Source organism: Piliocolobus tephrosceles, chromosome 6, assembly GCF_002776525.5.
Source record: "Piliocolobus tephrosceles isolate RC106 chromosome 6, ASM277652v3, whole genome shotgun sequence".
Taxonomy (NCBI): domain Eukaryota; kingdom Metazoa; phylum Chordata; class Mammalia; order Primates; family Cercopithecidae; genus Piliocolobus; species Piliocolobus tephrosceles.
Window position 1 is genome coordinate 13342362 of NC_045439.1, and position 12897 is coordinate 13355258.

At 54.5% G+C, this 12897-nt stretch overlaps 1 protein-coding gene across 3 annotated transcripts in view; it reads left to right on the top strand.

Annotated features, from left to right (window-relative positions):
• The first annotated feature begins 221 nt into the window (after positions 1–221).
• ITPK1 (inositol-tetrakisphosphate 1-kinase) overlaps positions 222–12897 on the top strand; it is a 186789-nt gene continuing 174113 nt past the window's right edge. Inside the window, exon 1 of one of the 3 annotated variants that reach the window (XM_023205518.3) lies at positions 222–1091. In XM_023205518.3, coding sequence (XP_023061286.1) covers positions 997–1091 — 95 coding nt within the window. In that variant the 5' untranslated portion in view covers positions 222–996. The remainder of the gene's footprint in view (positions 1092–12897) is intronic. The other 2 variants (XM_023205514.3, XM_023205515.3) reach the window with 2 other exon arrangements.

Consider the following 12897-nt stretch of genomic DNA (forward strand, 5'->3'; position numbering starts at 1 on the left):
GGGTTGCGTTGGGGGCGCTGAACCCTGCTGGGGGTACAGAGACGCCTCCGAAACTCAGAGGCTCGGTCGCCCCCAAAGGCCAGGCAGAACACGCCCACACCGCGCCTCCCTCCCCGAAGACCGCCCGGCCACGGCCGCCCCCAGGAAGCCCCGCGCCCTGCACCCAGGGACACAAACAGGCGCCGGGCAGCCGCGAGGGCCGGCGCGGCGCCTTTAAGAGGCGGCGGGCGGCGCTGCCCCCTGGCGGCCGCCCCGCGGCTTCCTTGCCGCCGCGGGCTCAAGCGGGGCGGCCGGGCCAGCGCTGGGCGGCGGCGGGCAGGGGCGGCGAGTGCGCGGGCGCTCGCCGCCGCCCTTCTCAGAGGACAGCGCGCGGGGACTAGGCCGAGGAGGAAGTGGCGGCGGCGGGTGAGGACCGCGGGCCGGGCCGGGTGGCCGCGTGCGCCCCGCCGGGGTCCGAGCGCGCCCGGGGAATACGGCCCCGCTCGCAACGTCCGAGGGCGGGGACCCGGGCGGGAGGAAGAGGGAGGAAGGGCTCGGAGGCCGCGCTTCTGCCGCCGCCGGAGGGCGCGTGGCTCGGGCCGGCGCGGCGGGAGGGCGGGCAGGGCGGGGGCGGTGTCTGTGGAGGCCCGGCTTCCCCTCCTGCGGGCCCTGGCCCCAGCACCGGCTCAGGCTCAGCCCTGCCCCAGCCGGCAGGCCGGGCGGCGCGGCGCTCGCGAGCCGGTGGGCGGGAGGGCGAGCCCGCGGGCGGCGGGGGCGTGGGCGGTGGCAGCTTGGCCCAGCCAGTGGCCTTCCGCGCTGAGCGCCGCTCCCTCCTCCCGGCCGCCCGCCGCGCCCCGCCCCGCCCCGCGCGGCAGGACTGCGCGCCCCAGCTCCGATCCCCGTTCCGCGTCCCCGCCGCCGGGAGGAGGTGCCCACTCGCTCGCGGCGCGCGCTGGCCGCCAGAATCGGCCTGTGGGCGATTTCCTCCGGACCCAGGCTCCCCGCCCGAGGAGGAAGATGCAGACCTTTCTGAAAGGGAAGAGAGTTGGCTACTGGCTGAGCGAGAAGAAAATCAAGAAGCTCAATTTCCAGGCCTTCGCCGAGCTGTGCAGGTAAGGAGGGACGCGGCGCCGGTGCCCGGGGACCCCCGGCCCGAGTCCGGTGCAGCCTCAGCGGTTGTTTTGGGAGGTCGGAGCCAAACGGGAAGAAGTGACGCGCGGGGAGACTGAGTCCAAGCAGCCAGGTGGCGGTGGCGGCCGCCGGCCGCGTTCCAGGGAAGCGGTGGCCGGTGCGGGCGAGGTGGCACGGACCGGGGCGCTCAGGTGCACAGTGACCCGGCCGGGGAGGCCCCCAGCAGCCCAAGGCGCGGTGGGAGTGCTGCTGAGGATTGCGGAGGGACCTGGGAAATCGGGGCATCCACGCTGTGGGCTAGGGGCTTGAGGGTACTTTTGGACCGGAGTGTTTTTCTTCCTTCACCCCCTTCCCTTTCGTGAAGAAAGGGCACCCACGTTTGTGGACCACCTACTATGTGCCCCGCGTGTGCTCGGCTCTTGAGGCTGTCATTGCATATCATGAGGTTAAGCCCAGTTGAAGCGAGTAGCAATTCTTGGCATGTATGTGGTGATTTGCTGTCTCATTAGAGCCTCTCAGCAGCCCTGCAAATTGGCCAGGGTGGTGATTCTGGGCCACGTGTCTGAGAAGGTGGACCGATCGGCAGAGAAGCGGGGTACCTCGCTTGGGGTCCCGCAGTTAGGGAGTGGCTGGTGCGTAGAAGGTGCTGGGTAAATGCCCGTAGTGTGGAGTGGCCTTTTGCCATCTGGGCTGTGTGCCCCTGCTCCCACCATGCTGGTGCTCCTTGGCGGAGTCTCCGGTGTTTAACAGATCACGTTCTTAATAAATTACGTTCTTAATAAATAAGTCTTGGGTCAGGTAGGCCTTCCCTTGCTCCACAACTGTGGCTTTGCCTCGGAGAAGCAGTTAAGTCCTTTTCTCAGTGCAAGCCTAAGAGAATCCAGCTCTGAAAGCCTTTTGCAAACTCCAGGTGGAAACCTTTTGTGATGCAGCTGGTTAGATTGATTTTTGAAAATGGGCTCTACTTGCATTTTTGTCCCTGTGGGGGCCCCACACATCTTGGAGAATTGAACAGTTGGGTTTCCGTATCCCCTGGTGCTCCTGGGGCGAGTGGCTGGTCTGAGCTGGCATGCGCAGGTGGGCCTGGCAGCACCTCTGTGTACCTGATGCCTGTCCCAAGGGCCTGCTGCTCCTTTACCCCTTGCAAGCCCGGCAAGCGCTCTGCCTGCAGCCAGAGGCGCGCAGCTTGTATAAGATAGTGCCTGGTTCTTTATCCCTTGGTCTGGGAATGGAGTTGGCTGCCTTCTCCCAGGCCGGTTCCCTCTTCATGATCGATAGGGCATGCAGAGTGGTCCCAGCAATTCATGAAGAAATCAGGAGGAGCTCAAAGCCAGAGCTTTGAAAATGAGTCTTAGGACCCTTGGAACATTACAAAAGGGTACTTGAACATTGGACGGCGGGTACACTCTCTTGTGGGAAGGGCATTCTAAAACACTGAAGAAATTTGGAGAAGCCTCTTTGGCATGTTCTCCAAGTCCAGTTCTGATGTGAGGCCCTGGAGCTCCCCCTGCAGTCATATAAGACTTGGGAAATCCCAGTGAATACCTCGCACCCTTTGTACTGCTGTCTGTATTTGTGTCATCTTGTGTCTGCAACTCAAGCTTGAGGCTTGTCATTGGGTTGGCTTGTTTTACTTGGTAATTAGGAGGCTCTAGCAAAATATTCCTCGCCAAGACTCACAACTAGGTCCTTGTGCTGGACCTGCAGATTGGCTTGTCCTTGTAGACATTCTTCCTTTAAAGGGGTGGGAGGTTCAGGGTAGGCTATGGTATCAACATTCTGGGGGGTAGAGCATTAATTTTTCTGAAAGGGTTGTTGTCTTCAAAGTTTAGTTCCCTTCCTTTAGCCAAAATATTGGCTTCAAAGAAGGCAGAAGGCATCAGGCTCATTCTAGAACCCGAGGAAGCTCACTTTGTGTTTTCACTAGGGAAGCTTTAGATATTTTATCACTTAAGCCTAAGAAGGAAAAGAAAACACCAAAAAGAGTTTTTCCGTTTCTTCTTTACTTTCAGGGCAGTGCCCCCTGGTGGCCACATTTCTATACTGGCTGCAAAATGCTGCAACTGTTGAGCCAGTGACCAGGGAGCCCCAAGAGGTTGTTTTGTTTGGTGTGAGGGCCGATGAGACTTTAGTGGCTGAGAGACAGTGCAAATGACATAATCATGTTTTCCACATTCAGAATCTGGGGGCGCAGGGCTTCTGTATTGACCGGTGATGAATTGTCTATGAATTCCCTAATGAAAAAGTCCAAAGGTATTTGAAAATGGCCCTGCTCTGGACTGGGTACAGTGTCTCCTGTCTGTAATCCCAGCACTTTGGGAGGCCAAGTGGGTGGATCACGAGGTCAGGAGATTGAGACCATCTGGCTAATATGGTGAAACCCCGTCTCTACTAAAAATACAAAAATTAGCTGGGCATGGTGGTGGGCGCTTGTAGTCCCAGCTACTCAGGAGGCTGAGGCAGGAGAATCACTTGAACCTGGGAGGTGGAGGTTGCCGTAAGTCGAGATCGCGCTACTGCACTTCAGCCTGGGTGACAGAGCAAGACTCCATCTCAAAAAAAAAAAAAAAAAGAAAAAAGAAAAAAAGAAAAAGAAAATGGCCCTGCTCTGAATGTTTGGGCAAAGAATGACCCAAGTGGTCTGGCCCGGTGTGGGTTGTTTAGCTGAATGTCTGGCCTTGTAAAAATCTGATCTCAGAGCAGGAAGAGATGTTGGCCATCATCTCATCCAGCCCCTTTGTCTTACAGGTGGGGAAACCCGTCAAGAGAGGGGGCAGGTTCCGGACTCTTGCTCTTTTCCTTTAACTTCTAGAATGGGTCCAACCTGGCTACCTTGAGACTTGCCTTTCTTATTGGGCATCTCCGACAATAAGGCAGTCCCCTGCATTATCTTTCCAGGGGTCTGGTGGCTGCTATTTAGCCCCCAGGACACATTCCTTACAAGGCTGAGCCCCTCTGCGAGTGTAACCCTTGTCCTGGTGTAAGGGTTTGGGGGGTAGGGCACGTTGATGGCAACAGTGGGTGGTTAGAGCCACTTCATGGGAAGTGTCCCACCTGCCGTAGGTAGGGACAGGGCCAACCTTTTCAGATGTACACTCTGATAGGATGGGGCTCTGCTAGCCAGCAGATGGGCCTTTGAATCTGCTTGTTTGTCAGTGGTACTGTTTGTTCCTGTTGCCATCCTGTTTCTTCCCCTTTCTATGTGGACACGGCTCTGGTTGTGTTCTCTTGTACCCCTCCCACCTGCCTTCCCTAGCCTGGGAGCAACCCTGTAGGTCTCCCACACCACCCCCTCTTTGTGGCTTTTTTTTTTTTTTTGAGGCGGAATCTCGCTTTGTCACCCAGCCTGGAGTGCAGGGGCGCAATCTCAGCTCATTGCAACCTACACCTCCCAGGTTCAAGCAATTCTTCTGCCTCAGCCTCCTGAGTAGCTGGGATTACCGGCGCCTGCCACCATGCCTGGCTAATTTTTGTATTTTTAGTAGAGGTGGAGTTTTACCATGTTGGCCAGGCTGATCTCGAACTCCTGACCTCAGGTGGTCCACCTGCCTTGGCCTCCCGCTTTTTCTAGATGCTCAGAAGGGGCTTCAGAGGGGGAGTGAAGAAATTAAAGCTGTTAGTTGGCAATACTGGGTGATATTAATTTAATTTTTAATTTTGTAGTTCTCTACAGTGCCTCACTGGGGAATGCTGGCTGGCCCCAGTTTCCCCAGCTCGTGTTTTCTGTGCCTCCTCCTCTCCTCCAGCTCTTCCTCTCTGTTCCATTCTTTCTGTGGCTGAACCTACGCTGCAGGAGGTGGGGGCGGAAGAGGCACATGACTTGGTGAAGCTTTCCGTATAAAATTTGGGTGAACCTCATCTGTCTTTACTGTAATAATTGCTGATTTTTAATGAAGTGCTTCCAGGGACCTCATCTCATTTAATCCTTCCAGCAGCCCAGGGATGGAGGGATGAGTGATGGAGGGATGAGGAATGAGGGATGAGGGATGAGGAAACACAGGCCCTGGGAGTATACGGGACCTGCACAGCCAGTTAGAGGGCTTTCTCGCGTCCACTCCTGAGGCCTTTGTGCTGAGAATGTGGCTTCCTTGTTTATTTGCCCAGGTTAGGCTGGGGCTTCCAAGAGGCTCCAGAAGCACAAGAATATCTGTGAGTTTCTCATCCTCCAGAGACTTGGAGGCCAGCTGGGCTGACTCGGCTTGTAAGAAACGTGTTTCTGGAGCAATCTCAGACCTTGGTTTCCCACCAGGGACCCATTTGTCCCAATACCTTAGAAGGGACTGAGGAATTCATTAATGCTAACGTTTATGAGCACCCTCGGTAGGTAGCCCAGGTCCGCCCCTGCTCTCACGGGGCTGGGAGTTTGGTGTCAACAGTAAACTGGCTTGGGAGGCGTGCCAGTGAGAGTGTAGCATGCCACCGGGCCTGTCCCTTCCCCTTGAGCCCTACATTTGTTCCTTTAAAATAGGGCCATCTCCAAGGCCCTTTTCTGCAGGGATGGCTTAGCATTCTGGTCTGGAATTCTTTCGGGAGATTCTCTGGGGGGAGGAAGGAGGATCTTTTCCAGGATTAAGTGATGCTGGTCTGTGGGTGGGTATTTTTTTGTTTGTTTTAATGTCTGGATTTACCACCATTTCTGGGGTGCAGAGGTGGGAGGAGGTGCTGGCTGAGGTTTTCTTTGCAGCAGTGCATAGGGAGTATTCAAAACCCAGCCTTGCAAATGAACACTTTCTACCAGCCTCCTGGGGAGCAAACAGAACTTCACGTGGGAGAAAGCGTCCGTGTGTACATGGGTTGTCTATCGAAGGGACTGCCTCCGTTTTAGGCCTGGCTCCATGGCTGACTGCCCACGTGCCCCGTGACCCTTGACACATTCCCTACCCGTCTGTGCCTCACTTTTCTCATCTGTGAGGGTAATAATTTAGCTTAGGGTTGCAAGCATCAAATGAGGGAATTGGCTAAAGGGTTCAGGATAGTGCCTGGAGCTCTGTCAGTGGCGGCAGCTGCTGCTGTCATCATCCCTGTGGAGTGAGCGAGTGGGTCTCTGCCCACGGACGCCTCTCTATTCAGGGACCTTTGGCCTTTGTAGATTTAGTGTTCTTGGTTTTGGCAGTTTGCAAGTCACCCTGAAGGCCATGATGGCTGAACTGATCATCTTGCAGGGATGTGGGGTTTGTGGATTTGAAACTGTTCAGTGGGCACAGCTAAGGAGGGGAGCCTGGCTTTCCTGGTGGCCTTTCAGCATCATAGCAGGGTTCTGTTCTCCTTTAGCACATGGCCCACCTGAATCTTACAGCCCCCCAGGAGGTGGAGGTGCTGTCCCCACCTACTTTATGGATGCGGAAGCTGAGAAATTTACGTTGAGCTGCTACTTGTGTATTTTCAAGTTTGGAGATTGAGAAGAGTTTGTTCTGGGGGTTTCCTGAAAATGCCAAGTCTCCACTAGTAATCTTGTTACTATTACTAGCTATCATTTATTGTTTTCTGTATCTTTTTGAATATTTAAGACATTCACATATCAAAACAAATTCAGAAGACACAGAGTATACAATGAAATGTCAGCCCCGTTTGCTTCTCGTTCCTGCGTTCTAGTTCCCTGGGGCAGTCTGTCTCTATAGGTGTTTATGCATACACAGGGGCGCATGCAGGTGTGGGTCTCTCCATATGTATCTACTGTTGTGCTCTTGCTCATTGCATGGGACTGTGTGTCTTGGAGAAACTCCACATCACTGCTTCATTTGGAGACAGTTTTGTATTATTGCCCCTTTTTTAAAAACAGCTGTGTGGTCCAGTTCTTAAAAGGATGGAACATGTGTCTTCCCCTGGTGTTGGTTTCTGCTGGTATGGGCAGCACGACAATACCCTGTCCCCTTGCCTGGGTGTACATTGCTTGATGAGGAGGGCTGGGTCAGAGGGCACAGGCATTTTACTTTTTAATACTTTGTGTGTGTGTGTGTGAGACAGAGTCTCCCTCAGTCGCCCAGGCTGGAGTGCAGTGGCACTATCTTGGCTCACTGCAACCTCTGCCTCCCAGGTTCAAGTGATTCTGCTGCCTCAGCTTCCCTAGTAGCTGGAACTACAGTCATGCACCACCACGCCCGGCTAATTTTTGTATTTTTAGTAGAGACTGGGTTTCGCCGTCTTGGCCAGGTTGGTCCGAACTCTTGGCCTCAATTGATCTGCCCACCTCAGCCTCCCAAAGTGCTGAGATTACAGTCATGAGCCACTATGCCCAGCTTTTTCATACATGTTCTGAAACTGCTCACAAATTTCACTGTGTCAGTCCCAGTGACAGTGAATGGGAGAGCCTGCGTTGCACACCCTCCTGTGCTCGGCGCTGGGACAAATCTGTGGGTGAGATGGTCCTCTGGATTCGTATTTTGCTTAGTGAGATAGTGAGATTGAGGAGTTTAGGTTGTTGGGGGCTGACTGCAGGCACCTGGAAGAGCTGGGTGCACCTGCATGGTGGGCTGGGCGCCAGTGTTTCTAACCACTGGACCATCCTGCCTTTACTGGTTATTTGTTCTACATGGTTTAGCAGGTTTGGGACATTCAGTAAATACTTAGTCAAGTGCCCCAAGAGCACAGTTCCTGAACAGTTGGATGTAAATAGGGTTTCAGTTCCCACTCATTTTGAATTCAGCTGGAAAGCTACTTTTGAGAGAATGCTATGGCACTTCCCTTTTAAAAAGTAACATTCATTTTAGAAAGCAAAGCATTCAAGAGCTGTGCACCTCCTTCTTTCCCTTGCAAAGTCACTGTCTTAAACACCTTCCCCATCCTGCGTGAATTGGGCCCAGCCCAGCCTCTCCCACTCTGGTAGCCCTTGGGGAGCCGGCCTGGGTGTGTGTGGCCTTGCTGTGGAGAGGGTGTGGGACTCCCGAGAGCTGGCCCATGGTCACACAGTGGAAATGTGGGAGGGGAACTTGCCTCACTCCAAACCGAGTGCTCCCTGTTCACCACTGGCCAAAGCCTCCTTGTGAACAGGCCCTACCTACCGGCTGCGGCCCATGGTGTGTGTTAGAGTGGCCAGGCCATACCTGTGGGGCTGTTTGAATCTTTCTGGGACTTCGTTGTGCTGCTTCGAGCCTGCTCAGAAAGCAGCTGCCCTTGTGGCCTGCATCTCCCCAGCAGAGCCTCATGGGCTGGTTTCTGTAGGTGCATCCTCCAGATAGCCCCGGGGAGTGCTCCCACAACTGCTTTTAGGGTTCGGTGGGGTGGATCCGAGATTCATGTCAGAGATCCCGTGGAGCCGTGGAGTGTTGAGAATCACTCCCACAAGGGAGCCCCGGACTCCGGACCCCCCTCCCCATCCCCTACCCCTCCAGGCCCTTGAGTGCTGGGTGCCCCACCCTGTTAATTGCTCATGGTGTTCCAGGGCACACCTGTGGCAGAGGCCACCTGCAGACTCAGCTGCCCCAGAGGGCAAATCGAGACCCACAGGCCAAAGATCCTCCCAGACAGCTTCAGGGAGATGTCTTCGTTCTCCTCTCACACCATCAGAATCTTCACTGATACTTAGGCCCCCACCACTGGGCCTGTTCTTTCTCTCTGACTTGCTCGTCGTCCTGCTTATTTTAAGTCTGTCTTGTTTTTAAGTAGTTGGTTTCATGAAGGTAGAGATTTTGGCAGCTTTATTTACTGCTGAAACCCCAGTGCCTATACCAGTGCACATAGGAGCTCAAAAAAGAATCTGTTAGTGGCCAGGTGTGATGGCTTATACCTGTAATCCCAGCACTTTGGGAGGCCGAGGAGGGCAGATCATTTGACGTCAGGAGTTCAAGACCAGCCTGGGCAACATGGTGAATACCCATCTCTACTAAAAATAAAAAAAATTAGCAGGGCATGGTGGCAGGTGCTTGTTATCCCAGCTACTTGGGAGGCTGAGGCAGGAGAATTGCTTGAGCTTGGGAGGTGGAGATTGCAGTGAGCCAAGATTGCACCATTGCACTCCAGCCTGGGCGACACAGCTGGACTCTGTCTCAAAAAAGAAAAAAAAAAAAGTATGGTAGTGGATTAATAACTGCCTGGTGGTTTTTGGAAACCTTTTTCATGTCCCTATGGCTCAGCCAAAGCCACTTGTGACTCTGGAGTGCTCTGGGTCAGGAAGGAGCCCCCAGGGGTGGGGGAGACGGGGAGGGAGTTAGGTGGTAAGTCCCAGGTTCCGGAGGGGCTCGTGGCCAAGTCCTGAGCATCTGCCCTGGCCAGGCCTGTGCTGGGTGCCAGTCTTTGCCGGCATATACACCTGCGGGAGGTGAAGGCAAACCAGCTCTCAGATGCACTGGAAATCTGCAAGGTGTGAGTAGAGCCAGGAAACCTGAAAACAGGAGAGAACCATGGCGCAGTGACTGTAGCTACTTTAGCACTCTGTGGTCAGAGAAGGCCTCTCTGAGGAGGCGATGTTCAGCGAAAGGGGCCTAGAGCTCTCTCCAGGAGCTAAAGGACTCACAAGGTGGATGGTGTCCACTGTGTAGAGGCCACACACTCTGGCCTGCCTCTGCCATGAGTCCTGGGTTCCATGTGGACTGGAGGGCAGGCAGCTCTGGGCAGAACTGAGGCCGGTTTCCACTTAAGACAGGGTGGTTCAAGGAGGTGTCAGGGTGTCCTTCTAGAGCCTTGTTTCCTGACCGTTTGACCTTCCTCCCATCCGAGGGAGGCTGCAGTTATGCCCTTGGGGCCAGGGATAGGAAGACAAAAATGCTCCCCTTTGGTCTGGCTCAGTCCAGCCTTTGTGTTCAGGAAATGAGCCGCTCTGGGCTGTGGGGTGCTGGCGGATGGGGTGGTGGTGGGTGGAGAGGTGATGGGTGGGTCAGCTGACCTTTCTCAAGGATCAGGTTAGGCCTCAGGTGCCCAAGGGAGCAGAGGGAAGCCGCGCCTGAAGTGTGTGCTCTTTGGCAGTCATCAAATCTTCCTCCAAGTTACTTGTTTGCCAAACTTGCCCAACAAAAGAGGCACCAGGGGCTGGGCATGGTAGCTCACTCCTATAATCCCAGCACTTTGGCATTCTGATGCGGGCGGATCACCTGAAGTCAGGAGTTCAAGACCAGCTTGGCCAACATGGCGAAACCCCGTCTCTACTAAAAATACAAAAAAATCAGCTGGGTATGGTGACAGCACCTGTAATCCCAGCTGCTCAGGAGGCTGAGGCAGGAGAATCGCTTGAAACCGGGAGGTGGATGTTGCAGTGAGCTGAGATCGCGCCACTGTACTCCAGCCTGGGCGACATGAGTGAAACTCTGTCTCAAAAAAAAGAAAAAAAAAAAACCCCACAAAAATTAGCTGGGTGTCATGGTGGGTGCCTGTAATCCCAGCTACTACTTGGGAGGCTGAGGTGGGAGAATCGCTTGAACTCAGAAGGTGGAGGTTGCGGTGAGCAAAGATTGCATCACTGCACTCCAGCCTGGGTGACAGAGCAAGACTCCGTCTCCAAAAAAAAAAAAAAAAAAACACCAGAGGCACTGGGGAGAAGTACACTGAAGTCTACCTTCCCTGTGAGATGGAGATTCCCCTGGGAAAGGGGCTGGGGAGCTCCTTGTGAGGTACCCTGATGATTCTTACAAGAAACTACTCACTGTCATTTCATAAAGTGCCTCACTAGACCATAACCCAAAACTGTCAGGCGTGGGGAAGCACCGAGTTAACCAAGGCTGAGGCAGTGTCTTCAGACTTCCCAGGGGCAGGGCCCCTCCAGGAGGTGTGCTGGAGCCAGAGGTTCCCATGCTGGCTTCTGGGTCTCTGTACCCTGAGCTCACCGTGGGAATCTCCAGTCTAGCAGCGTTCACCTGAGGCCTCATTGGAGCCCCCTCATGCAGGAGGGAAACATGGCAGGGGCGCCAGGTCGTCAGCCCAGCCCAGTTCTCCCTGCCGTTGCTACCTTTTGCGAAATTCCTTCTCAAAAGAAGCCTTTTCAAATTTCTTGCCTGTGGCTGCTGGTTCTCCCGGAATGTATAGAAAGGAGCTAGTTTTGCACAGGAGACATTCCTGGGACTGACCTGGCCAGATAGACACTTGTGGTGTATTCCTCGGCAGTTTATGTTGCAAACCCATGGACTCCTTAGCAATCATTCTCATTGGCCTAGGGTCACTCTGGGTGCTTTTGGAGCCCAAGCCAGAAACTGGGACTCTGGGCTTGTTTAGGTGGCCTGCTGTGCTTTACCGGGGCTGTGTTGCTTCCCCTCTGACCCCTTGTCCATTCATGGCTCATGCCAGATCTCAGAGGATCCTGAGAACCTACCATGGGGGTCAGGCACTATTGCAGATGGGGTAACTACCCTCTGGGATGGGTGAGGGGTCTTCATTTGCCAGATGAGAACCCTGAGACTCAGGGAGAGGCGAGGTGCTTGGTCACTCAGCTGTGAGTGGCACAGCTTGGATTCACCCTCAGGGATGGGTGACTCCTGAAACCATGCTGTTTCCACCCCACCAGGTCGCCTTTGTCTTCAGCACAGCATCCAACCGCCGTCGATCGGTGTGGTATCCAGTGTCAGGAAAATCAAGGGGTTCTTTTCTTTTCTTTCTTTTTTTTTTTTTGAGATGGAGTTTCACTATTGTCACCCAGGGCAGAGTGCAATGGTGTGATCTTGGTTCACTGCAGCCTTCCCCTCAGCCTCCCCCTCAGCCTCCCCAGTAGCTGGGATTACAGGCATCCACCATCACACCCAGCAAATTTTTATATTTTTAGTGAAGACGAGGTTTCACCACGTCAGGCTAGGTTTTACCATGCCAGGCTAGTCTCGAACTCCTGACCTCAGGTAATCTACTCAACTTGGCCTCACAAAATGCTGGGATTACAAGTGTGAGCCACCACGCCCGGCCTCGAGGGGTTTTTTTTCCTGAGCATCCTTTGTGTGCGGTTGTTGGGCCCAGAGGGATAGTGCATGGTGGAGATGGCAGTGAAGTTGGAGCATGAGACTTGCCCTGAGCCTCTGCCCTCCCAACTGTAAAGCGGGTGTAGTGCACCTGCCCTAGGGCCAAATGACAGGATTCCCCCTCCACCCAAGAGGCCACCTCACCTGCCCTCCTACCCGCCCATGGCAGGGCCTGGGGCGTCTGACACATCTCTGCTGGGAGCTGCCACCCGTCTTTTTCTGGGGGATCTTCCAGTGGTCAGCTTGCTGCTTCCTGGGCAGGGCAGGGCATGGTAGGTGGGTGCAGAGAAAACGCTTCTGTGGCAGTTTCACTTTCATTTCTGCCTCACACCCTGTTTCCATCCAACAGTCGAGAGCTGGGCTGCAGAGGTGAGGAAACATCCGGTCTCCACCTTGGGGTGCTTGTCCTAGTGCAGGTTCCCAGGCCTCCCCCTCCCCTGGAACGAATCTGGGGTGGGCCGTGACATCTTCTTTTTAAAAAACACCCCATTCATTCCTTTATGCACTCCCGTGCCACATACTTACTGAGTGCCTGCTGCATGCTGGGCACTGCTGGGTTCTGGGGATTGATACAGCAGTGAGCACCACAGTCTCCTGGAGCCCCAGGGTCAGTCTTAGGGGAGCTTCAGGGCAGTTGTCTTCCCACAGAGCAGCTCTTGCCCACAGTGTGCTGGGTCACGCACCTCTCAGGGTCTTGGGCTCGTGAGTTTCTTGTTATTATTATTATTATTATTTTCTTTTTTTTGAGACGGAGTCTCGCTCTGTCACCCAGGCTGGAGTGCTGTGGCCGGATCTCAGCTCACTGCAAGCTCCGCCTCCCGGGTTCACACCATTCTTCTGCCTCAGCCTCCTGGGTAGCTGGGACTACAGGCGCTGCCACGTCGCCCGGCTAGTTTTTTTTTTTTTTTTTTTTTTTTTT